Here is a 27,230-nt window from a genome sequence, read left to right as displayed (position 1 = left end):
GAGTCCGCGCTACCTGATTGACAAAGCGTCCGGCCAATGGAAAGCTAAGTCTGAGGAGGCAAGTATACGGGACCAATGGGGATTGAGTGGGCGGGGCGAAAGTGACGGTTGGACAGAGGGCGCGAGGCGGCGATGTGTAGATGATTGACGTGGAAACGGGGCTACGACAGCGCAGTGTCTGATTGACATCAAAGCTGTCCAATGAAAAACGCTGAATGAGGGGGCGGATGTTTGGAAGAACCAATGGGTGAGCGAGTGGGCGGGGAGACAGTGACGGTTGGAGGAAGACAAGAAGCTCAGACATGGCGGAGGCGGTGATCAGCTGAAGAGGGAGCGGCCCCGAGCGGCCGGACAACCCGGCGCTGATGTTTGATGCGGTCAGAGAGAGAGTGTGAGAGCGTGTGTGACGGTGTGAGCTGCAGCTGTGGGGGGGACCGCCTCTCTCTCTCTCTACACCTTTGTACATCTCCAAACGACACGTGGCTCCGAGTTTGGCTCATTGTCATAATAATAATCCTGGAAAATACACACACACACACACACGGCGCCTTCTCTCCGCGTTGAGACGTCTCAAAGCGCTTCTCAGGGTATATGGTGGCGATTCGAGCTCTCGCCTCACAAGCCAGAGGACCAGGGTTTGATTGCCAACAGAGCACAACACTGGGTGAGTGTCCTCACCCCACGCGCTCTGATTACCAGCGGTCAGGAGGAACCCGGTTTCCGGTCGATTGGGGGATCACTTTCTGGGGTTAATAATCCCTTTGAAAAATAATAAACTGCTCACTCAATGGCCACTGTTTGTGGGGCATCGCTGAGTGCTATTGGCTGCCGCGTTTCATTCATTAAATTCACAGTCACTACACTTTGCAGTAAATTCCGGGAGGCACTTTGAGACGTCTCGAAGACGTGATATGGCATTGTATCACATGCCAGGATTATTATTTTTATATCTTTAAATTGTTTAAACCTGCCTTCAAGGGGAGTACATGGCGTGTGTGTTATTAATGTGGCAAACAGTCCTGGTGGTGAAAGGGGAATGGAAATTCTGTGTTGTTTATGCAGTGGGGGCCGTGTGGCATTAATGGGGTGTGGGGCTAAGGGGGGTGTGGTAACAACATCACTCGCTCAGGACAGTGGAGTCCTGTAGCTCAGTAGTTAGAGCACTCGCTTTGCAAGTGAGAGACCTGAGTTCAATTCCAGGCAGGGCGAAACCTTGGGCAAGTTTCCTTACTCCACACAGAGCCTAATAATAATCCCTCCAAAAAACAAAAACAATAATTAAATTGGTCATTTTCAATCTATGACTGTTTGTGGGACATTGCTGTGCGCAATTGGCTGCCGCGTTCGCCCACAAATATACAGTCAACTCACTTTACAGTATATTCTGTGAAGCGCTTTGGGACGTCCTCCCGACGTGAAAAGCGCTATATCAAATGCAAGGATTATTATTATTATTACACACAGAGCCTAATAATAATCCCTCCAAAACCAATAATAAAATTGGTCATTTTCAATCTACGACTGTTTGTGGGACATTGCTGTGCGCAATTGGCTGCCACGTTCGCCCACAAATATACAGTCAATTCACTCTACGGTGTGTTCTGTGAAGCGCTTTGGGACATCCTCCCGACGTGAAAAGCGCTTTTTCAAATGCAAGGTTTATTATTATCTTGCTTTTATATTAGAGTCCTCCACGTGTGATAGTGTACAGTAGCGCTTGACCGTGGCGGATTCTGACCCCGAGCCAGGGGAGAGGGGGAGGGAGTCGATCAAAAAGGACGTTTGTTAGCCGGGATTTAAAAGAGGGGAGGGAGTGAAGGAGGAGGGATTGTGGGAGAGAGTTTCGGGACACAGTTGCTCAAGCCACGGGGACGAACAGGAGGCCGGAGCCATATGAGTGCAGTGGGAGGTAAGCAGATTGGATAGGTAGGGAGGTGCGAGGGCAGGAAGGGGTTTGAAAACTAGTGACAGGATCTTGAAATCGATCCGTTGGGTAATTGAGAGCCAATAGAGTCTGCGTGATGGGGAGACAGAGTTTTGTGTCCTTGATATGAGCTGCCCTTTTTGTCTACCTCTCAGAAGTAAAATGTTTCAAGCCTGCGTTCAGGATAGAAGCCAGTAAGAGGGAGCCAGCGAGGGAGAAAAGCAAGGAGGTAACTAACTCAATGTTAAATACACTTTACATTGATTTCCAGCACGGAAACAGGTCACTCGGCCCAGCTAGTCCATCCTACTGTTTGCTCCACATGTTCCACTCTCCATCCACTCCTTACTCCCTCCCTTCTATTCCCATCTTCCTCATGTGTCTATCTCACTTACTCTAAAATGCATCTCATTTAGATCCCATGGTAACTACAACAACAACAAATTACATTCTTATACGTGTGTCACCTGGTTACAGATTTCCCAACAAGTCAGACCAGCCTATATCTGCTAACCTTATCAAACCATTGGATAATGTTAAGCCCCTCTATTAGGGCCTCTCTTGAACTCTTCTCCAGTGAAGAAAGACCTAGTCTCCAGTCTATCCTGATAGCAGTAACCTGACCACCTAGGATCATCCTCGTAGATTGCCTCTCATATTGGGAGGAGCACTACACCTGGGGACCTATAAACCCGCATCAAACCGACCACCTACTCCCTGAACTCCATCCCAACCCTTCTCCTTACCTCCCAGATCCACCTCCTTCCTCCCTACTGACAGACATCATAAACCCGTGACTGTCCTCTGGTCCCATTCCCACCGCATTAAAAATGGCCGTCATCACTCCAATCCTTCAAAAACCCTCCCTGGACCCAACTTACTTCCAGCCTCCCTTTCCTCTCCAAGGTCCTAGCACGAGTCGTTGCTTCCTAGCTTTTCTCCTTCCTCTCCCGCCACTCCCTCCACGAACTCCTCCAATCCTCCAATCGAGTTTCTGTGCCGCCCACAGGCTCCCTCTGCCTGGGGTCAACTTCCACATGTATGCGGATGACACCCAACTCTATCTCTCTGCCTCCACCCTCAACTCCAGAACCACTGCTGTCCTGACAGAATGTTTGTCAGACATTACGTCCTGGATCAGAGCTACAGACAGCTGAATGTCAACAAGACTGAGGCCATTCTGATTGGCTCCCGTCAGCACCTCCACAGCTCAGGCGTTGACAGCATCACCATCCATGGCTGCTCACTCCACCTCACTGAGCCAGTCTGGAACCTTGGGACCCTCAACTATCCTTTCTACCCCACATCTGTGCCATAACCCGCTCTGCCTTGCCGCGACATCGCCTGGCTCCGCCGCTGTCTCACACCACAGGCCACTGAGACCCTCATACACACCTTCATTATTACATTGAGGCTTGACTATGGAAAATCCATGCTTGTCGGCCTCCCCAACTATGAAGATAGGCTGCAGATCATTCAGAACTCTTTCCCGCGCCAGGCTCCGTGATCCTATCATCCCTATCGCCCGACTCATCACACAGAGGATACAGTTCAAGATCCAGTTTCTCACCTTCAAAGCCCTCCATGACCCCGACCTCTGCGACCTCCTAACCCCTGATCAACCTGTCCACTCCCTGCGCTCAGTGGGCTGCGGACTGTTCCACGTCACCCGCCCCACAATTGGCGGTAGAGCCTTCAGCACTCTGCCCCCACCTGGAAATCCATTTCGCAATCCCTCTGCCTCGCCCCCTCCCTCGCCTCCTTTGATACCCATCTCAAGACCTTCCTCTTTGACCATACCTTTGGTCACCTTTCTTGCCCCCTGCACCCTCCCCGATCCCGACCCGCAGCTCGGGTCTAAAACACTGATTGTCCAGAGCCTTGGGACATCCTCCCGATGTGAGAGGTGCTGTAGAAATGTAATTTTGTTGTTGTTGTTGCTGACTCTGCTTTCCAATTCTATTATTAATCCCATTTTTCAAACTCTCTCTGAATCTCACTCACTCTTTATCCCTTTCTCTGTCTCTCTCTCTGTCTCAGTCTGTTTCAGTCTCACTGTGCGTGAGACACAGTAAAGCTCCCGCTGCACTGTGCATCCGTCCACACTCCCAGTTCAGGGTTATTGAGACATTGAAGCTCCATCTACACTATGCGTCCACACTATCAAGTCAGGGTTAGAGACACAGTAAAGCTCCCTCTACGCTCATTTTCTCTCACGTTCTCCCTTTCTCTCCCTCTCGCAGTGTCGCTCGAATGATAAGAAGTTCAAATGAAGAAACAAAAAGCTTTGAGGAGAAAAATATCCAATTGAATCAACCTCTCTCCACATCTCACAATATATGGGTCAGTTTCTCTCTATCTCTTTCACATTCTCTCTCTATTTCACACTCTCTCTGTCACTCATTTTCTCTCTCTGGTATAGATGGTTGATACCAGTGGCGATAATAATAATAATAATCCTTGCATTTGATATAGCGCTTTTCACGTCGGGAGAACATCCCAAAGCGCTTCACAGAACACACTGTAAAGTGAATCGACTGTATATTTGTGGGCGAACGCGGCAGCCAATTGCGCACAGCAATGTCCCACAAACAGTGGTAGATTGAAAATGACCAATTTATTATTGTTTTTGGTTTTTGGAGGGATTATTATTAGGCTCTGTGTGGAGTAAGGAAACTTGCCCAATGTCTGTTTCTCATAGTATGACTGGAACAGGTTTGACTGGAGGATCTCTCTCCCTATCAATCTGTGTCTCTCGCTTGGTCTCTCTCGCTCGGTCTCTTTTTCCCATTGTGTCAGTCTATCTCTTTCTCCCATTGTTTTACCGAGAGACAGAGATAGACTGACACACATTCTCTCTTTCTCTTGTTATGAGTCTCTTGCTCTCTGTCATCTCTCCTTTCCTGTATCTTTCCCTCGCTCCCTATCAATCTCTGTCTCTCTCACTTTCTCTCTTTCTCTCATACCTTTATCACAAACTCTTTGAATCTTTTTTTTCTATCTCTCGTTCCCTCACACCCTTATGAATCTCTTTCCTTCTCTCCCAGTCTCACTCTCTCTTCTGACATCAGTGGTAGGAAAATTTCTTAATTAAGGATGTCGTTATGGGATTCCTGGAAGACCTTAACAAGATTAGGCAGAGTCAATATGGCTTTACAAAAGGGAAGTTATGCTTAACTAATCTTTTAGAATTTTTTGAAGATGTATCTAGCAGGTTAGATGGGGGGGAACCAGTAGATGTAGTATATTTAGATTTTGAAAAGGCATTTGACAAAGTACCCAAAAGCCTATTGTACAAAGCACACAAAAGGCTATTGCACAAGGTTAAGGTCCACGGGATTAATGGGAACATATTAGCATGGATTGAAGAGTGGCTAATGGGTAGAAAACAGAGAGTAGGGATAAACGGGTCATTCTCGAATTCGCAGGATGTGACGAGTGAAGTGCCACAAGGATCAGTGCTTGGGTCTCAGCTATTTACAATTTACATCAGTGATCTAGACAAGGACATTGAATGTAACGTATCTAAATTCGCAGATGACATTAAACTCGGTGGGAGAGTAAGCTCTGAGGATGATGCAAAAAGATTGCAACGGGATATAGATAGGCGAGGGGAGTGGGCGAGTAGGTGGCAGATAGAATTTAATATGGGGAAGTGTGAAGTTATTCACCGAGGTAGCAAAAATAGAAAAACAGATTATTTTCCAGAAGAGGAGAGATTAGATAGTGTTAGTGTTCAGAGGGATTTTGGTGTCCTTGTACACCAGTCTCAAAAAGTTAGTTTGCAGGTGCAGCAAACAAGTAAGAAGGCGAACGGCATGTTAGCGTTGATTGCAAAAGGTTTAGAGTACAAGAGTAGGGAAGTCTTGCTGCAACTCTATAGGGCTTGGTGAGACCGCACCTAGAATATTGTGTGCAGTTTTGGTCTCCTTATTTAAAAAAGGACATACTTGCCCTGGAGGGGGTGCAGCGTAGATTCACTCGGTTAGTTCCTGGATGAGGGGACTGACCTATGATGATAGGCTGAATAAACTAGGGCTGTATTCTCTAGAATACAGAAGAATTAGGGGAGATCTTATTGAAACATATAAGTTGCTTAAAGGGCTGATAAAGTAGACACTGAGGGTCTGTTTCCCCTGGAAGGAGAATCTATAACCAGGGGTTACAGTTCTAAAATTAAGGGTCAGCCTTTTAGAACAGAGTTGAGGAAACATTTCTTCACTCATCGGATAGTGAATTTATGGAATTCACTACCCCAGAAGGCTGTAGATGCTCAGTCCTTGAACATCTTCAAGGCTGAGACTGATAGATTTTTTTAAAAAATAGAGGGATTAGGGGATATGGGGATAGGGCAGGTAATTAGAGTTAGGTCTGAAGATCAGCCATGATCTGATCAAATGGTGGGGCAGGCTTGAGGGACCGAATGGCCTACTCCTGCTCCTAATTCTTATGTTCTTTCTCTCTGACTCTCACACTCACGCTCTCACCTTGATCAAAAACCCTTCAATTCTTTTTTCCTCTCTCGTTCTCTCATCCCCTATCAATCTGTCTCTCTCCATCGCACTCTCTGTCTCTCTCTCGCAGACACTCTCTCTCGCAGACACTCTCACACACAGACTCTCTCTCACACACAGACTCTCTCTCACACACAGACTCTCTCTCACACACAGACTCTCTCTCACACACAGACACTCTCTCACACACAGACACTCTCTCACACACAGACACTCCCTCTCACACAGACACTCCCTCTCACACAGACACTCCGTCTCACACAGACACTCCGTCTCACACAGACACTCTGTCTCACACAGACACTCTCTCTCACACAGACACTCTCTCTCACACAGACACTCTCTCTCACACAGACTCCCTCTCACAGACACTGTCTATCACACATTTCTATCTCTCTCGCTTTTATCACAAACCCTCCAATTGAATTTTCCTCTCTCTCATTCTCTTGCTCCCTGTCAATCTCTGCTTCTCTCACCCAACTCTGTCTGTCAAACTCCCTACTTTGTGGTCTCACATCCACATTGTCTCAGTCTCTCTTACACTCTGTTTTTCTCTCTCACATTCTCATTATCTCTCCCCTTTATCACAAACCCTCCAATTCAATTTTCCTCTCTCTTGTTCTCTTTCTCCCTATCAATTAATGTCACTCAATCACACTCTCTCACTCTCTCTCTCTCTCTCACACACGCATGCACAGATGTGGGATTCAGGAAAGAGAGAGATATGGAGAGTGTCCGTGTCTCTCTCTGTGTCATACACACTCTCTCTCTCTCACACACACTCTCACATTCGCTCACTTTCTCTGTTACCTCTATTACAAACCCTCCAATGTTTTCTCTCTCACGTTCTCTTGCTCCCTATCAATCCTTGTTTTTCAGTCTCTCTCTCACACACAATCTCTCTCTATCTCACTCTCTCTCACCAACGCAGGTGTGGGACTCAGGAAATAATTTGACCTTGAAGGATATTACCATTTCAGGATTGTCTGTTTTGGGGGGGGGGAGGTCTGTGACCCTTGCCATCATCCTTGCCATCCTTTGACCCCATGTTTGGACCCCCTTCCTGACCCTCCCTCTCTTGTTCACTGTCTCTTAATCTCTCTGATACACATTACGAGTTTCAAAATGATTAATAAGAGTTAAAAGAAAATTAATATGACTTATACAAAGAAAGTTATTCTCACTCTCTGTGTCTCAGTCTTTCTCTCATTCACTCTCACATACACAATATGAGTTAGTAGATGATTAATATGACTTACACAAATAAATTTAAGTGGTTTTAATAGAAAACTGGTGTATGTATTGTTACTATTTTTCTCTCTCCCTCTCATGCTTTCTATCTCAGTCTCTCACAGACATCACGAGTTATAAGATGATTAATATAATTTGTAAAAATAAATTTCTCTGTGGCTCTCTCTCTGATAAATTTGCACTCACTCAGGGCCTGGATGGGAGCAAACGTCCTGCAGCTGAATGTGAACAAGACGGAAGCCATATTCCTTGGCTCTCGTCATCGTCTTTACTCCTGCGGATCTAAACTCCTCAAATCTCCCTGGGCTCTCCTTCAAACTCAGCGAACCAGTAACAGTCTAGGCGTCCGGTTGGACCCACAGCTCTCCTTCCTCCACCATATCCGGTTACTGACCAGGACCACCTTCTTCCACCACTTTGCCTGCCACAGACAGAGAGAGACAGAGAAAGAAACAGAGCAAGAGAGAGACAGATCGAGAGACAGGCAGAGATAGAGACACACACATAGCAAGAGAGTCCTCTATCCTCAGTCATAGGCTAATTGCCAACATAAGATATTTTGAGAGAGAGAGAGAAAGAAAGAAAGAAACAGAATGAGGGGGAGTGAATGAGAGATAAATTGAGGGAGAAGGAGAGAGAATTAAAGTAAGTGAGAGGCTGGAAAGAAAGAGTTGAGGGAATGAGGGAGGGACGGAGGAAGAGTGTGAATGAGGTAGTGGCTGACATGAATTCGTGATTGAGGGCCAATTGATTGAGATGAATGAATGAGGGAGTGACAGAGGGAGGGGACAGGGATTGAGTGAGTGAAGGAGGGAGGGAGTCCTGAATGAGAGCTAAATTTCTCCATTTGTGAACGTCCCCTTCCTTTCCTCCTTCAAAGCCGGACGAGCATCCTTTGTCACCCTCCCAACCCTACCCTCCACTCCTCCTCCCATTCGCCAGCGCCTTGGGACATGCTATACAAATGTGAATTGTTGTATATCATCTGATATTAACAGTGATATTTCTACATAGTCCGATATTAACAGTGAGAAACTAATAGCCTGATATAAAAGTGATACCTTTATGCAGTCTAATATTAACAGTGACACCTATATTGTCTGCTATTGACAGTAACTATATAGTCTGATATTAACAATGATACCTCTATATAAGATGATATTACCAGTGAGAACTCCATATAGACCATCCTACCTGTGACACTGCAGTCTGGACCCTCCTGTATCTGTTCCTCATTCTGTGTTGTGTCTCATATCTCATCACAGCCAATCCTGACGTCACAGCCTCATAAGCAACACTGAGAGATTGTACACTCGTCTATTTTATTGTGATACCAACACAATACAATACATAATTACTTTGTATATAGAGACTTTAACATCGGGAGCTTAAAGGTTTATACTATGAGGCCAGATTGCATTAACTTGGTCTCTATTCAATAACAACAAAAACAAAATTACATTTGTAAAGCGCCTTTCACGTCAGGAGGACGTCCCAAGGAGCTGGACAGCCAGAGTTTCGGAACAAGGACGGTGGAGGCAAGGAGTTAAGCGGGGTCACCGAAAGCACAGTTGAAGAGGAGGGTCTTGAACTGGATCTTGAAGGAGATACGGGAGGGGGCGAGGCTGAGGAACTGCGGGATGGAGATCCAGAGAGAACTTCTATGTAGTCTGATATTAACAATGACACCTCTATACAGTATGATAGTAACAAGAGTTTGGGGCCAGAGTGGCAGATGGCTGGCCCGCCAAGGGTGGGGCGAGTGAGACGGGATGTGAAGCAGGCCGCAGCGTGCTGAGCGGAAAAAGAGGGCAGGATGGTAGGGGGTTAGGAGGTCCCAGAGTTAGGGGGAGCAAGAACATGGAGGACCAGAATTTTGAACTGTATCCTCTGAGATGGGAAGCCAGTGGAGTCGGACGAGAATGGGGTTGATAGTGTCGCGGAGCCTGGTATAGAAGAGAACACGGGCTGCAGAACTCTGATCTGCAACCTATGGAGGGAGGAGTTGGGAAGGCCAACAAAGAAGGAGTTTGCTTAGCCAAGCCTGGATGTAATGAAAGGAGTATGAGGGTCTATGATCCTACATCACCTCCACTCTGTGCCCGGTAACCCCCGTACCCTCTCTGATTGGTCAATCTCTTCCCTGCTAGCGAGTCAATGTCAGGGACTCGGTGAGACACCATGTGCTGAAGTAAAGAGTAGAGTTTCCCAGTGAACGTGTGGGTAAAAGTGAAGAGATGAGACATGTGGTCAGCATCGTACAGCGACACCACATAGTCCAGGTACGCCCAGCACCCGGGGGCTCACACTCGGGGTGGGGGGGGGGGGGGGGGGGGGTAGGAGGTGAGGTTAGAGCTTGATATTTCCCATTGTCCAGCCATAGCCCAAACTCCCACATGGTCCATATCTGAAATACCCCTTCCTGGGCACGGACTCTCGGGCCACCCCCACTATCCAGTATAGGCTGCTTCCCACCCCCACCTTCAAGTAATGTCTTCCGGATGTAAAGCCCCCAGACCCCAGGACACTGGGCCTCTGCCTGAACCTCTCCGGGGTGTCAGGAACCTGCTGACTGCCACAATATCTCACTCGTGTCCGGTCCTCAGACTGGATGAGCTCAGGATGCGCTGTATTAGGATCCAGAGTCAGAGAGGCTGGAGCTGAAACAGGAAATGTCGACATGTTGGAGATCGTGTGGTGAACGGTTGACATTATATTTCAATGGTTCATTCAGTGAGGTTTGGATTCCTGCTCTGTGTGTCTCAGGTTACACGTGGGACACCAGTAACATCTGGCTGTGACCCGGGGCCCAGCCACCGCAGGGCTGAGGTGGGCTGAGCTCCCAATGATCTTATTTAGCATTCCGGACCGAGGGGATGAGGAGCGAGAATAAGACATTTACTCCACATCTATCGGACTGATCACAGGAACACAATAAGAGCCAGCGTTACCTGCAATGATTCCCTTTAACATCCGTTTCCACTCTCTGCTCAGCAGAGGCCCAATGAGGTCCCTCTCAGCCACATCAACAGGCAGTGTTGTGAGTTTCATGAGTCAACACCAGACCTGGGCACAGATAGAGTTTAATTAAATTCAAATACAGTATCAATGACTCAGGTGGAGATTTTCGCCATCACCACTATTGTGGAGTCCTGTCGCTTAGTAGTTAAGAGTACTCGCCTCACCAGCCAGAGGACTCTGTTTCGATTCCCGGGTAGAACGAAACATTAGGTAACTTTCCTTAATTCACACCTCAGTACTTTCCTGCTTACACCGAGTAAGTGTAAATAGACAGGACAGATATAATGTTCCAATCTTTCACACATGTATGTTCTCAATATCTAATATTCCTTCTGTTACACACTGGGATTAGGAAATGTCACTAACTAGATGGATGTAATGAAATAAAAACAAGGAGAGTTAGAGTCAATCTTGCAGAGCCATCGAGACAACTTTGAACAGGTATTAGGCAGATTGATGCTGCAATTCGTGTTAAATTGAGATAAACTTAACTCGTCATTCCAAGGCAACAAGTCTCAATGGTGAGGTATCAGGAGGAGCCAGTTTATAAATACGTTAAAAAAATGGCCAGGATAGCGACAACATGATGGCTTAAGTGGTCTTGACAAGTTAAGCCAGTGTTGTGTTATCAGCAATCGACAGTTTCAATGAATTAAGACTAAATTTCTGATTTGAGTCACAGCAGATTGTAGTAACTCAAACACTTTAGGTCACACACAACCTTTCCCCCTCGTCTATATCTCTTTCTATATTCAGCTTTAACACCCTCACCCATCTGTCTATCACACCAAACACACACCAGCATTAACACACTCGCTGTCTTGTCTATCACACCAGACATACAGCCTATGTACCTTCAGGAATTCGGTGTTCTGGAGAGTCAGTCTTGTCTGGATTTCGCTATTTGGTTAATAGAATTAATTTGCTTGGAAATGTTTTCTGATTGTCCTAAGATTGCCTCCTGAGTTTGGCAATCAAGTCTCGTTGCCCCTCAGTCAGCAGCTCGTGACGTTTATCAAATACAATGTTGATTTTCTTCCCCAGATGCTCGGCTTGCCTCTTTCACAATAAACATAACGTTAACTTTATCCAACACAAGAACAGGGGCTCGGCCTGGCAGTCATGGTCACATAGTCCACAAACCTGGTGATATTTTCCTGAGGAGGGGGTGGGGGAGTTAGCAGGGTCTCCTGAAGTTAACTGGTTCCAAGTTGACGACCCAAGCCCCTGTGACGGTCTCTTATCCAGTTCCTGAGGCAGGCTGGGTCGCAGTATTCCAGGCAGCATCTGATACCTGGACAGCCCAGCGTGGTTCATTGGCAAGGAATAAACCTACTCATCTGTTAACCCTGCAATATCAAGCCCTAAATTGTTGGGTCGTCTTGGCTGGAAACAGCGGGAAAGCCTGTCAGACAGCAATATCAATGGGATGGGCTCAGAGCTGATATACAAACCCCTCACCTTCACTTCCAGTTGAGTAGCTGCTGCTTCTCTCTGACACTGGGACATTTCATCCAGCTGTTTCTGAAGGGTTTCCAGGGCTTCCTTTTGCTGAAACAAAGTGAATGTAAATAAACAGAGAGAAGGGCCAGAGTCATTATTACTGGGTTAGGATATTCCATTTGTGTGACAGAGCTGGAATATTCCATTCCACTCGATAAACACAGCCAGATGGCAAGGCCGCTCAGAACTCCTGCATTTACCTAATATGCCGGCAGCAAGCCAGCCAACACCAGGGCTTGAATACACAAACTTGTGACACACAGGCAGGTGAGATTGCTGTTCAGTGACCAGCTGTACACAATATCATGTCTTTCCTAATATGTCATTATAGAGTGTAACAGCACATTGACAAAGCTTCATCTGTTAGACTAAACTTTAACTTAGTCATCAAACCAATCTGGTGCAGTTGATTAGATTGTGGAACTCTGAGTCAGGAGGTTGTGGGACATTGGTGTGTGCAAATAGGCAGCTGTGTTCACAGTCAACACTTTAGAGTTGCATAAACCTGGTCTGTATTCCCTTGAGTTTAGAAGGTTGAGTGGTCATCTGATTGAGGTGTTTAAAATGATGAAGGATTTTGATAGGGTAGTTACAGAGACAGTATTTCCTCTGGTCACAGGCTCCAGAACAAGGGGCTTAATATTATTGTTAAAACTAGACCTTCATAAGTGAAATGTGGAAGCATATTTTTTAACACAAAAGATTGTGGAAATCTGGAACTCTCTCCCCCAAAATTCGGAGGATTCAGACTCAGGTGGATTGATTTTTCTTAGGTCAGGGTATCAATTAGTATGGCACAAAGGTGAGGATTTACAGTTAAGGTACAGATCAGCCATGATCTAATAGAATGGTAAACAGGCTTGAGGGGCTGAATGGTAAATACCAGTGCCTGTGTTCCTAAGTGTATTCTCTAAACATAATATGGTTTGCAGACATCCTCCCGACGCTGTATGAAATGTTAGGATTAATATGAATTCCATACCTTGCGGAGCTCAGCAGCTTCCTTAATGGGAATGACTGTGTGATCCTTGTAATCTTGGGACACTGCACAGACCAGACAGATCGCTCTCTGATCCATTTCACAAAATAGCTTCTCCTCACATTCTTCAAATTGGATTTCTGCCTCTTCCAGTCTCGGATTCAGGCTCAATCTCTGAACACTCTCCACCATGTTAGACAGAGTTCTGTTGGGCCAAACACCCCTCTGGGGAATCTGCTGCCTGCACTATGGACAGGACACACTTCCTTGCACTGTGCCCCAACACTGTAAAACACAGGCTCTGCGGAAGTTGCGGCCACAGTCTATAGTCACCAAATCCGTGTAAAACTCCAGACTGATTGTACAAGTGGCTTCATTTCTCATGTTCTCTAGTTTCTGTACAGATGCCATTTCACCATCAGCTCTCTGCTCTGTTTGTGATTTTCACTTTTACCCAAACCAGGAAGTGGCTGTTTGGGCAGGACTCACAGACCAGCTGCTGTTTTTAAAGGACATTCACCTGATGACAAAGGAATACATATGTTTAGCACATTGGGGTAATTTGTAAGCTCCTGTCTCAGAGTACTTAAGAGTTTTCAAAAGAAAGTGTTCAAGATGAAAGTGATCCAGGTAAAGAGGGGGCAAGGCCAAGGGACTGAGCCAGGGGCTCGGGTAAGGTATTAGGCATTGGTTTGCAGGAGCCAAGGCTTGAGGACCCCAGAATGCATGTTGGGGAAACTGCTGGAATCTAACCAGCTAAAACCACAGCTTGCCATTGAAAACACTGTCTGGGAAGCTATTCCCTAAGAACACTCTACCCTTCAGGGCTGTGGCTTCCAGGGTCAATAATAATCATCATAATAATAATTGCATTTGATATTGCGCTACTCTCCCTTCAACTCAGTTCCCCTGAGCTCAACTACCCTCACCTCAACTACGCTCAGCTCAGCTCCCCTCCCGTCAGCTCAAATCCTCTCATGTTGATTTCAGACACACTAAGTTTCAAACTACCTGCCCTCCAGCCAACAGTTGAATCCTGGACCCTCAGACATGTTCAGTCAAGTCACATTAAGCTTCTGAAAACAAAACAGAAGTCGCTGTGACCACTCAGCAGGTGAGGCAGCTTCTATGGAGAAAGGAAAGTGAGTCAATGTTTCGGGTCCACGATCATTTGTCAGAACCCTTCCTTGTGTTCTCAACGACTTCTGTTTTTGTTTTCTTATTTCCAGCATCTGCAGTATTTTGTATTTCTTGTCATGTTAAGCTTCTGATCCTTTAGTGCCTTGGGATGTTCTCCTAACATGAAAGGCGCAACACAAGTGTAATTTGTTGTTGTTCCATGTGATCTCCCAGGTCTCTTGATAGAAATAACCAACTTTCTCCTTCCACAATGATATCAGACTGATTTAGGTGGAGTCTGTGACACATGGTTACAATTTCTAAGTTATTGTTGTTCAACCACTAAGTCCGTGTCTCGTTAACAACAATGCAAGGTTCCCCCAAGTCCAATAATCTTCTATACTAATGCAACAACAATGTCTGCCTCTCCATCTGCATGCGCTTCAAGAAGGATCTCACTAACCAATTGATGTAGAGACTTGATTTACAACTCATCAGAAAAGTATTGTGACTGGGAGTGACAAAGGCATATTTGTTTTAGGTATCTTCTATCATTTATGGGTTAGACCTAAAATGTATTAGATTTTAGCATCTTTTGCTGCAGTTACACCTGTTGGCCGCCGAGTCAAAGTGGTGCTTTGGCATCAGGCAGTTACATTTGGTGTCCACGCCAGCTGACCGTGGCGTTGTGGCAATCTGTATCATACAGCACTCACGTCGCCAAGCGGTGGCGGGAACAAAATAAAGAAAACAGACGTAGCTAAGCCACGGCAACAACAACAAATTGCATTTTTAAAGCTCCTTTCACATCAGGAGGACATCCCAGTGATTATAAATTGTACATTTATATTGATCATTATAAAGATACCAAAGTGAAAATCAAACCTCTCGAGGATAAGTAAAATTCCTGGATCAAATAGAGAAGCTCCATTAAATAAAACTGAATAGCAAAGAACAGCACGGCTGCACTTCAATGCTGAAAGGACTGCAAAAGCGCGCCATAGTTAGTTGCCCATTAAAAGAACAGCACAGCCAAAATGAGTCCTCCCACAGGAGTCCTCAAAGATGAGTATAGATAAAGCTGAAATGTCTATCTGTGTTTCTGTCTGTGTGTCAATCTGTATTCCATATTGGATTCTTTGATTGCAAGCTTAACTACAACAGGTACAGCTGGTGTATTTATAAATTACTATGAACATGACTCTCCATTTGAGAATTTATATTTTATGATGGGATTTTGTTCTAAACTGGACTTTTATAATGAAACATAACACCCCTGGTCTCTGTATAACAAGCCTGGCCTCTGTAAAACAGGCCTGATCTCTGTATAACAAGCCTGATCTCTGTATAACAAGCCAGGCCTTTTCTCTTTATGTTTAAGCATATTTTTAGTGACTTGTCTGGCTTTTCCACAATCACTATTGCACTCCCAAAGTCACCAGGCTTTTCTATTTTCTTTATGGTTTTCTCCTATTTCCACTTTCATTAATGTTTCTCTCAAACTTTCTTTCATGGTTTCTGGCACTCGTCTCAGTGGCTATATTACTGGTTTTACATTGTCCTCATAGTCCCCTTTCATTAACCACAATGCCTGTACTTTCACTGTGTAAAATGGTATTTTATATACTGTGTTTTTATTAATATTTTTGTTTCTATTTCCTTTTCTTCCTGCTATTTCAATGTCATCTTTGTAATTTCCCACTAACCTGCCTTTTCCTATTTCCAACTGTTCTCCTCTGTGTTTCTCCCAGCCTCGCATAAGTCCTGTGGAGTCCTGTAGTTCAATGGTTAGAACACTCGCCTCTTAAGCGAGAGACCTGGGTTCGATCCTCCAATGCAGGGGGGGGCTTCTCTCTCCCTCTAACTGTCCCTGTGGGTATGGGTGTGTGGGGGGTGATGTTGAGGGCAAGCTCTGTCTCTCTAACTGTCCCTATCGGTGGAGGGGGTGGGGGGGCTCTTCTCTTTCTCTCTAACTCTCCCTATTGGGGGGAGGGGGTCTCCCTCTCTCACGATTCTGTTTGTCTCTGGGTCTCTCATTATTTAGGACTTCTGCTGCATCACCAATGCTGCCCCCTCCCCACAAAACTCTTCACCACGTACTCTCGCCCTATAAGTCCTGCAGCTCAGTGATTAGTATCTCCCCTCACAAGCCAGAGGAGCTGGGTTCGATTTCCATGCATTTCAGGGCACAACCTCAGGTATTATTCCTTGCTCTCCACACACATACACACACACCAAGTACCTGCACCAAGCAAGAACTCACTTGTTAATCGATTGGTGGATCAGTTTTCGGGGATAATAATCTTCAAAAATAATAACAATTTGGTCACTCAATACACGACTATTTGTGGGACGTCGGTCAGTCAGCCTGGCTCCGGCGGAGGCTCTTACCTTGGAGTGCGCTATTCGCTTCCGTGTTTCACCCCCAAAATACGCAGTCACTACTCTTTATACCCTGTGAAGTGCTTTGAGACGTCTTAAAGTCATGGTAAGGTACGGTATCAAATGCAACGATTATTATATTGAGCCCCTACTCTCTGCTAACAACCAACCCTTTCTCAGAGACCAACCTTTATACTTTGGGTCAGTCACTGAGTGGTTGTTGATGACAGGTTTGAATGTATAAAGAGCAGGTTGGCAAGTGCCAAGGTTTGGGGAGCAGGGAGTGGGGGGGGGAGGGGGTATTCCCAGAGCGTACAGCGTGCATTGCAGTTGCTGGAATTTAGCTTTGCAGTTGCAAACATTGGGTGTGTCTCTAATGCCCTTTCAAAGATAACTGTCCCTAAAGTGTTCTGTAGTTGTGCTCAGTTGATAAGTCACACTTACAGGGTGTAGTTGGACAGGAACTCTGTCTGGTTATCTTGGAGGAGCCACACTGACATTGAAAGTAAAAGCAATTTTGAATCAGGAATTGCTAAGAGTGAAAAGGCATCTCAACAAGCTCACAGTCCGGCTGAGGAGTTAATTTGTCCGGTTTGTCTGGATTTATTTAATGATCCTGTTATGCTGTGTTGTAGCCAGAGCTTAGAATCATACAATTATACAGCACAGAAGAAGGCAATTCAGCCCATCGTGTCTATGCCCTCTCTTTGAAAATAGATTTTTGAAAGCCATCCCACACCTCCGCGCTCTCCTCATAGCCCTACAAACTTGTTCTCCCCAAATGAATATCTACTGCTATCATAAAATTTGTTATCGAATCGGCTTCCACCTCCCCTATCAGGCAATGCATTCCAGATGCCCACAATTCATGTGAAAAAATTCTCCTCACCTACCCTCTGTTTCTTTTAACAACTAATTTACATTAGTGCCCTCAGGTTTACCGACCCACTCACCATTGGAACTAGGTTCTCCGTGTTCACCCTGTCAAATACCCTCATAATTTTGAAAGCTTCTATTCAGTCTCCTCTTAACCCCCTCTGCTCCAAGGAGAATAATCCTAGCTCTTCTAGCCTCTCCTGATAACTGAAGTCCCTCATTACTGATGGCATCCTGGTATGTCTCTTTTGCTTCCTCTCCAATGCCTTGACATACTTCCCAAAGAGTGGGGCTCAGAACTGAACCCAATACTACAGCTGAGGCCTGACCAATGTTTTATAAAGGTTCATCATAACGGTTCGCCCACGAATATACAGGCAATTCACTTTACAGTATATTCTGTGAAGCACCTTGAGACGTCGAGAAGACATGACATGTGCTATATCAAATACAAGGATTATTATTATTAACTGAGGAGGATTGAAAGATTTTGACCACAGTTATTAACACTCTTACTTGCCTCAGTAACCTAGGATGCATCTCATCCGGATTGAGTGGTTTATCTACCTTGAGCGCTGACAAACGTTTTAGTACTTCCTCTCAGTTTATTCTTACCTTATCCAATTTCTCTAGCTTCTGCTCCGATGTTGCGGGAATGGCTGCATCCCCTTCTTTTGTAAAGACCTTCTTTTGTGTAAACTATTTAATCAGTACGGCAGCCATGCCCTCTGCCTCCAGAAGAAAATCTCTTAATTAGTTCCTAATCGGCGCCACTCTTCCTTTGACTAACTTTTTTGTATGCGATTTGAAGAAATGATAAGACCCTGTGTTAAATGCCCGGATCATTATTATTATTGTTATTGGTTTAAGACGTCGGTCAGTCAGCCTGGCTCAAGCGGAGGCTGTCACCTCGGAGTCGGGGAGCTGTTGGTTCTGAGGAATCAGGGCTCTTCACGCTCTCTAACTGTTACTGTGGGGGGGTGGGAGCTCCTCTGTCTCTCTAACTGTTCCTGTGGGTGGGGGGCTCCTCTATCTCCCTCACCGTGCCTGTTTGTGGGGGAGGGGGCCTCCTCTGTCTCTCTAAATGTCCCTTGTGGGGGGGGGGGGGTTGGGTGCTCCTCTGTGTCTCTAACTGTCGCTCTGGAGGGATTGGGGTTCCTTTCTCTCTCTCTGTCTCTCTCTCTCTCTCTCTCTCTCTCTAAGTGTGCCTATGTGTGTGGGGGGGAGGGTGCAGATCTTCTGTCTCTCTAATTGTCACTAAGGGGGTTGGAGGGAGGGGGGCTTCTCTCTCTCTCTCTCTCTCTGACTGACCCTATGGAGTAGGGTGTCCTCTCCTTCACTAACAGTCCCTCTGGTGGGGGTGAGGGTGTGCTCTTCTCTTTCTCTCTAACTGTCCCTGTTGGGGTGCTGGTGGGGTGGGGGGGTGGTTCTCTCTCTCTCGCAGTTCTGTGTCTCTCTGTGTCTCACCGCGTAGGGCTCCTGCTACGTCACCATTGCCGCCCCCTCCCCACGAAGCTCTTGACCAGGTGGTCTTGTCCTGTACGTCCTTTAGCTCAGTGGTTAGAACCTCGCCTCACAAGCTAGAGGAGCTGGGTTCGATTCCCTGGCAGGTCAGGGCACAAATTTAGGCACGTTTCCTTACTCCGTACAAACTGCCGCACACACAGGTGTACCTGCAGCAAGTCGGAACAACAACAACATTACATTTATAACACACCTTTCACATCGGGATGATAGCCCAAGCCACTGAAACCCCCTTTTTAGTCGATTGGTGGATCAGTTGCTAGGGGTAATAGTCCCTGCAAAAGTAACAGTAAGTTGGTCGCTCAGTGCACGACTCTTTGTAGGGCACTGCCATGCACTATTCACTTCCGTGTTTCACCCCCAAAATACAGAGTCACTACACTTTATACCCTGTGAAGTGCTTTGAGACGTCTTAAAGACATGGTAAGGCACTGTATCAAATGCAAGGATTATTATGTTGAGCCCCCACTCTCTGCTAACAACCAAACGTTTCTCAGGGTTTATACTTTGGGCCAGTTCACTGAGTCGTTGTTGATGACAGGTTTGGCTGCATGAGGATCAGTTTGCCAAGTGCCAAGGCTTGAGGAGCAGGGAGTGTGTGGGGTGGGGGTGGTGTGCATTGCAGTTGCTAGAATTTTGCTTTGCCATTGCAAACACTGGTTGTGTCTCTAAACCCCTTTCAAAGATAACCATCCCTAAAGTCTTCTGTAGTTGTGCTCCAGATGGACTCCGTTGATAAGTCAAGCTTACAGGGCGGAGTTGAACAGCAACTCTGTCTGGTTATCTTGGAGGAGCAACATTGATGTTGAAATTAAAAGCAGCTTTGAATCAGGAATTGCTCAGGATGAAATGGAGTCTCAACATCAAGCTCACAGTCTGACCGAGGATTTAATTTGTCCAGTTTCTCTGGATTTCTTTACCAATCCTGTTAGCCTACATTCTAGCTATAGATGGAATCATGCAATTATGCAGCACAGAAGGAGACCATTTGGCCCATCGTATCTGTTCTGGCACTTTCAAAAGAGCTACCCAAATCAATCCCACTTCCCTGCGCTCTCCTCATAGCTTTGCAAACTTGTCCTCCCCAAATTATCATCTACTCTCTTAAAAGGTATTATTGAATCGCCTTCCACCACCATGTCAGGCCACACATTCCAGACATGAACTGTGAACAGACTCGCTGTGTAAAAAAAAATGTTCTCCTCAACGTCCCCCTGTTTCTTTTAACAACTATTTTAAATCGGTGTCCAATTTACCAGCCCACCTGCCAGTGGAAATAGTTTCTAATTGTTGAAGCACTTTGAGATGGCTTGAAGATGCGATCAGGCGCTACATCAAATGCAAGTATTGTTCTTAATAATAATAATAATAATAATCCTTGCATTTGATATAGCGCTTTTCACGTCGGGAGGACGTCCCAAAGCGCTTCTTATTTACAGCTAAGTGTTTCAATGCTTCCAAACCTAGCCAATGAGCTCTCAGTGGTCAGTTACACCCAGCTCGGGAACTGGACCATCAAGACCACCACAGAGGGTGGCCTGGATTCCCACCTCACATCATCAGTCACATCACCTGAGGTTGACTCCCTTATCCCCTCCAACCCTCCTTCCTTCACACTCAAGGGAAACAGCAGCAGGCTTGATGGGAGATTATGCCACGACCTCGAAAATTCACAGGACTGTGTGTGTGACATTGCTGGGCACAATCGGCTGCTGCATTTCATCCACAAAACACACAGTCAGATAACCGTCCCTAAAGTCTTCTGTAGTTGTGCTCAGGATGGACTCCATTGATATGTCACGCTTACAGGGCGGAGCTGGACAACACCTCTGTCTGGTTATCTTGGAGGAGCAACACTGATGTGGAAAGTAAAAGCAGTTTTGAATCAGGAATTGCTGACGGTGAAAAGGCATCTCAACAAGCTCACAACCTGACCAAGAAGTTAATTTGTCCGGCTTGTCTGGATTTCTTTACCGATCCTATTATCCTAGGTTGTAGCCACAGCTTAGAATCATACAATTGTACATCACAGAGGGAGGCCATTCGGCTCATTGTTTGAAATGGCTGTTTGAAAAGAGCTTTTCCAAATCAATCCCATACCCCCGCGCTCTCCTCATAGCCCTGCAAACTTGACCTCTCCAAATAAATATCTACTTCTCTCTTCAAAATTGTTATCGGATCAGCTTCCACCACTCTTTCAGGCAATGCATTAGAGATCCCAATAACGGCTATGTGAAACAATTTCTACTCACCTCCCCTCTGTTTCTTTTAACAACTATTTTAAATCAGTTTCCTCGGGTTACCGACTCACCCATCAGTAGAAATAATTTCTCCTTGTTCGCCCTATCGAATGCCCTCATAATTTTGAAAAATTGTATTAAGTCTCCTCTTAACCTTCTCTGCTCCAAAGAGAATTATCCTATCTTTTATAGCCTCTCCTGATAACTGAAGTCCCTCATTTCTGACACCATCCTGGTAAATCTCTTTTGCAACTTCTCCAATGCATTGACATCCTTCTGAAAGTATGGAACAGTCTCTAGCTGAGGCCTAAAATGTGTTTTTGTTAAAGGTTCATCATAACTTCCTGACTTTTGTATTTTATGCCCCTATTTATAAAGCGTATTATTAATAATAATAATAATAATCTTGCATTTGATATAGCATCTCACAATTGACCTTGTAGAGGTAGATAACACTCTAAATGGGTTTGAGAAAGTGAACCAAGAACAATACTTTCCGATATTGTTAGCTTAATTGTGAAGATCCGAACTTGACTACTTTGGCAAAATAGCTATGCGTCATGTTTGCTGTTTACTGCAGTGACTGAAGAGCAGTATTGGCAGCTAACCAAACCCTTACACGTGATCCTCAAAGTCAGAGAACCTCCTCCTTGTATCATTCTACAGTGAGTCGTTTATATGTAAAAGTATTTGAAGTAACGGGAGAAGAGAAACTCACAAAGGTCAGGAATCTACTTATTTCACTGAGACGAACAGTGACAGAGACAGACAACCTGGGACCTGCTGCAGTTTATTTAACAAAGAAGGGAACAAGGGATCGCTTCTCATCTTTTAGGTAAGATCAAGTGAAACTTCAATCCCTCGTCCACGCTTTCTTCATCTCCTGCCTGGACTATTCCAATGCCCTCCTGGCTGGACTCCCCAGCTACACTTTCCACAAACTCGAACTAATTCCGAAATCCACCTCCCGTGTACTCACCCCTCTAAACTCCATACATCCATCACACTAGTCTTTGCTGGGCTCCACTTGCTCCCTATCACAGAACCGATCAACTTCAAGATCGACACACAGGTCTTCATATCCCTTTGTGGTCTGGCAACTCCCTCCCTCTCCAACCTGCTTACTGTCCAACCAACAACCTGCCACCTCTGCTCGACTGACCAAAGCTTCCTGCTAATCCCTCCTCCACACTCCTCCGCACACTACTCTACCATCGATGATGGTGCTTTCAGCCGTGCTTTCAGCCACTATACCCTGAAACATTGGACGTCTCTTCTTCAATCCCTCTGCCCTGCCCTTTTGTTGCACATTTTCAAATTGCGCCTGAAGACATTACATTTCAGCTGTGCTTCCCAATAGCTCAGCTTCAGGCCCCACCAATTGGTAAGCACTCCGAGATACTACCATACATAAAGGACGCTATATGTTGTTTTTTGTTGGCATAGTATTTGTTTGTATCAGTTACTGCCTGGGCTGTACTGCTGTCAGTGCTCTACCTTTGAGGATTGGTCATTCGGGGATTCCACAACCCTGACATCTCCAAGGCTTTTCATAGGAGTTGGAGCTAAAGCTAGGAAAGCTATACCTTTGGTTCTCTGTTGACTTGGGTCAGAAAGTCAGAAGCCTTATCTCAGGCATTTGATCTGTCCTTTCAGGAGGAGCAAAGAAAACAAAATATGGATCTACCTTGAGCCCTTGGTTACTAGGCTCAGGCTGGGCATGCCAAGGCCAGAGAGGTAATCCAGTCGCATGACTTGCCATGAGTTGGGAATCAGATCCACATCGTCCATTGATGATTAAGGGGAAGGGGCTTCACTGGGGGCTTTATTGGAAAGGGAGCGGATATATTGAAATGCTGAGTGCTAATGGTGGAGGGGTAGGGAGAGAAGGTAAGGTGTTTTTTTGGCTGTGGGGGAGAAGTGACCGAGGTGGCGGTGGAGAGTTGCGAAGTGTGAGGATGTGGAGGAGGGAAGGGGTGTTTGCCTTTCAGTGATGGCCACTGTTTTGGATAGAATGGGTGATGGGCTAGTTGGGATGGCTGAGAACCATGGTGGATGCCTAAGCTGGAGCAGAGAATACTCGGACTGGTTTAGAGGTTTCCAGGAGAAAGAAAGGGTGAGGATGGTGGTGAGAGAGAAGGACTGATTGAGAATAGTGATGGGATAGAAGCAAGCTCATTGTCTAAGGGGTGGTGGGGTATTTTTAAGGGTTAGGAAGGGAAACAAACAAATATTGCTTTCGCAGCCCCGACACATTTCTCAAATCCAGCATGTTGCTCTCAGCAGCCACAGGGTTGGACCTGCTTGCCACATTACAGTATGGGAGGACGGGCTTCTGTCTGGAGAGCGATACTGTCGGTCCCCTTGTGGCTGGCATCAGTATTGCAGTATTTCCTTTCTGAGGAGTTTGATCCGCCCTCACATAGAGGAGCCGAAGAAACTGAAATGCACTGAGCACTTAGTCACCAGGCTCAGCTCGGGCTTGACCTGGAGAGGCGATCCCGTCACCTAATCTGGTTGAGAGACCATGAGTAAGGAATCGGATCGACATCTTCTATTGATGTTGGACGTCCTCCTGGGACATGAAAAGCGCTATATAGATGTAATTTGTGGTTGTTGATGAGCTAGAAATTAGATGGGGTGAGGGGGGTGGACGTGGAGACTTGTCTGCAGGATACATGTCTTCCTGCTGGAGGAATATGATTCAGTTTAATTCGGGTAAGTGGGGGATGAGTGGAAGCAATCTGGCTCACCAAAAAAACCCGTACAATTTGTATTCTCTGCAGTCCTTGTATGACGATAACTCACATTAATCTTTCATGTAAAATTGAGCATCTCAAAGCGCTTTACAAAATATAAACTGTTCAGAAATTAAGGTGACAGGACACTTATTCCAATTTAACTTTGCGAGAGTTTTTTGTTGTGAATAAGCGACAGCGGGACACTTCCTGATGGTAATTTCCAGCTTGGTCTGGGATATTGTTGCACCTACAATAATCAACACAATTTACATGAACAGAATCTAAAGTACTACAAAGAAGGGGTTTCTCCCGATGTCCTGGTTGACAATTCCCTCCAAAATTGTGGTTAATTTCAACGATACTTGTGGGACTAAGCTGGGTTTTAATTGGCATTCAACCTTATAGGCTCACAGAGTGTATTTCTGTGAAGGACTTTGAAGGACCTGCTCCTGATGTGAAAGGTAATATACCAAATGAAAGATTACTATTATTTTATTTATGCTGAAAAATGCCACTCAGTCCAATTAGTTCATGCGATTTCAGTCTAAACTCATAATAAATACTGATGCCTAACCTCCCCACATACCTTCCTTCCCATGATCATATGTTCACCTCTACCCTAACCCAGTCTCAGAGTCGCGCTCCCCCACTGTCAAGGGTTTTGGGATGCTATCTTGAAAGAGGGTACTACATAAATGCAAGGTATTTGTTGTTGTTTATAAAGATCCCACGGCAAAGAGAAGAGAGTTTCTGCCAGGTTCCTGGTTAACAATGGTTCCATGTTTGTGTGGAGGACATTAATTTGTGAAAATTTTCTGCCGTTTTCACCCACAAAATACACTCCATAGCCCCTTTTCACAATATATCCTGTGTAAAGTTTCCTCCTAGATTCATTAGATGAAACCAACCCTTCAATAATCCATGGTGACTCTCTTTAATGAGTGCATACTTGTCCAAATGCTCAGTCATTGAGAGATTCCAGTAACTTCCCCACAACTGAAGTTCCTACTGTGTTACTTTTAGTACCCTGGGGTGGATACCATCAGTTCCTTGAGATTTGTCTATCCTTAGTCTCACTATTGTCTCCATTACCATTTCCTTGTATCACTGGTATTTTGTCCTCTTCCTCTATGTTCAGACGGAAGTATTAGTTTACCTAGTTTGCCATTTCATTATTATCCAGAATTGTCTCACCTATATTTATTACAGGGCCCAAATTCCCCTTTACCACTCCCTTTTATCTTAATCTAATCATAACAACTTTTACTGTTGCCCTTAATATCACTTGCAAGGTCCCCGACACCCCCCGCCCCTCCACCACCACCACCGCCATTTCCATTTTGACCTATTATTTCTTGATTTGTGTCCCTTTTTTATACCTGTCTCAGTTCGCTGGATTTCCACTTTTCCTTCCATTAGCTTGATACTGTCTTTCCTTCCACCTTGATACTGTCTCTTACCTCATTTGCCGACGATGGTTGCTTGCTTGCACATGTAATCAGTAGCTTCTCTAGGAGACAGGTTGCTTTGCCTTTGGTCAACATTTTTTGGTTAACTTTCTATAGCGCCCTTCACGCAGAGTAGCACCTCAGAGTGCTTGACAGTGGTGGAGCACGACATTGAGGGGGTGTGGGGAGGGTTAAGATTCTTCAATTGTCTTACGCTACCCTTTGTGAGCAAAACCAAGTTCCTCCTAAACTCTGTTACATCTGTTGGTGGAAATTAGCCCCATTCCTGCAGATGACAGTAATGAGCAGGAGCACGTAGATATTAAAGAGAACAGTGCAGAGGATAGAGCCCCGAGGATGCCACATATGACAGTGCAGAGGCAGGAAGAGAAGCCATTGGCAGATATAAAGTGGAGACATTGTGATAGATAAGCATGAATCCAAATAAAGTCAGAACCGTGAATCTGGAGCTGAGAGGAAAGGTGGTGGAGAAGAATAGAATGGTTGACGGAGAATTAAATTAATGCCTAAATACTACATTTAACAATAACACAAGAAGAATAACTTGTATTTCAATAGCGCCCTTCACCTGATATGGAGCTTGATGCTCTAGTTCTAATAATAGTTATTATTATAATTTATTTCACAGTATGTATCTATGAAATAATGAGATATTTCTATGCAATGATAATAACAATTGTTTCTCTCTCTCTGCAGCAGTGACGTTCTGGCCTGTGTTGACGATGGCAAATGTGAGCACAGAGCTGGCGTGTTTAGGCCGTCCATTCCAGTTGGGGATGTTGTACGATTGTCGCTCAGACTCTCTGATCCCAGGTAATGTCAGCCAATCTGTGCTCTGACACCGCCATGTGTCAAGATACAGGAAGTATAATAGCTGGAAGTGAAACAAACATGTCAGTGAACTCATTTAAGCACACCACAGCAACAATTTAAAAAAACGTGTATAGGTTCCTTAACATAGAATAATATCTCAGAGTGCTGCCCATGGATGGCCTCAGACCCCGAGAAAAGAAGAGGTGGGGGAAGGTGATTAGGCGCAGTCAAAGTGGCACATTTTAATAATGATATGAATAATAATTCTTTAATTTAGTGAATTATCATGTCATTGAGACCTCTCAAAGCGCTTTGCAGAATATACTGCTAAGTGAGTTGACTGTATTTTGTGCACCTGTTTTTTGAAGGAAACATTATCTCTGGAAACTGATCTGCCAAGACTAATAACCAGGTTCCTACTTACAAATAGTGGTGTGTGGAGTGAGGAAAGCTATCTAAGATTTTGCTCTGCCCGGGAATACTTTATTCAGTCTGGGCACCGTTATGTTCTGTGTGAATCCTCTATACAATATACTTCCAGATAATATTTCCCAACAGAAATCTATCTAATTTGCTCTTGAGAAAAATAGCACTTTCCGCTTCCACTATCTGCCTCCCGAGAGAGGCTGTTCCATACATTTACTACAGTTTACTCCTGTGGAATATTGTGGCTCAGTCGTTAGGGCACTAGCCTCGCAAACGAGCCTCGCAGGTTCAATTTGCAGCGGGCAAAACTTTGGGAAAGTTTCCTTTCTCCCCACGCCTCTGTTTACGTAACAGTAAGTAGGAACCTGGTTCTTAGTCAATTGGCAGATCGCTTTACAGGGGTAATAACTTCTTCAAAAAAATAGTCAGTCAATCCATGAACTGTTTG

At 45.3% G+C, this 27,230-nt stretch overlaps 1 protein-coding gene across 2 annotated transcripts in view; it reads left to right on the top strand.

The window, feature by feature from the left end:
- The first annotated feature begins 263 nt into the window (after positions 1-263).
- LOC103181032 overlaps positions 264-27,230 on the top strand; it is a 34,816-nt gene continuing 7,849 nt past the window's right edge. The window contains exons 1-5 of one of the 2 annotated variants that reach the window (XM_007897228.2): positions 264-391; positions 2,080-2,153; positions 4,168-4,267; positions 22,000-22,168; positions 26,240-26,356. In XM_007897228.2, the coding sequence (XP_007895419.1) occupies positions 26,266-26,356 (91 nt within the window). In that variant the 5' untranslated portion in view covers positions 264-391; positions 2,080-2,153; positions 4,168-4,267; positions 22,000-22,168; positions 26,240-26,265. Of the gene's footprint in view, positions 392-599; positions 665-2,079; positions 2,154-4,167; positions 4,268-21,999; positions 22,169-26,239; positions 26,357-27,230 lie in introns of those variants that run through there. The other variant, XM_042344797.1, reaches the window with a different exon arrangement.

The sequence above is a fragment of the Callorhinchus milii genome, unplaced genomic scaffold (genome assembly GCF_018977255.1).
Source record: "Callorhinchus milii isolate IMCB2004 unplaced genomic scaffold, IMCB_Cmil_1.0 Scaffold30, whole genome shotgun sequence".
Taxonomy (NCBI): Eukaryota; Metazoa; Chordata; class Chondrichthyes; order Chimaeriformes; family Callorhinchidae; genus Callorhinchus; species Callorhinchus milii.
This window is presented reverse-complemented; position numbering and strand designations above follow the sequence as displayed.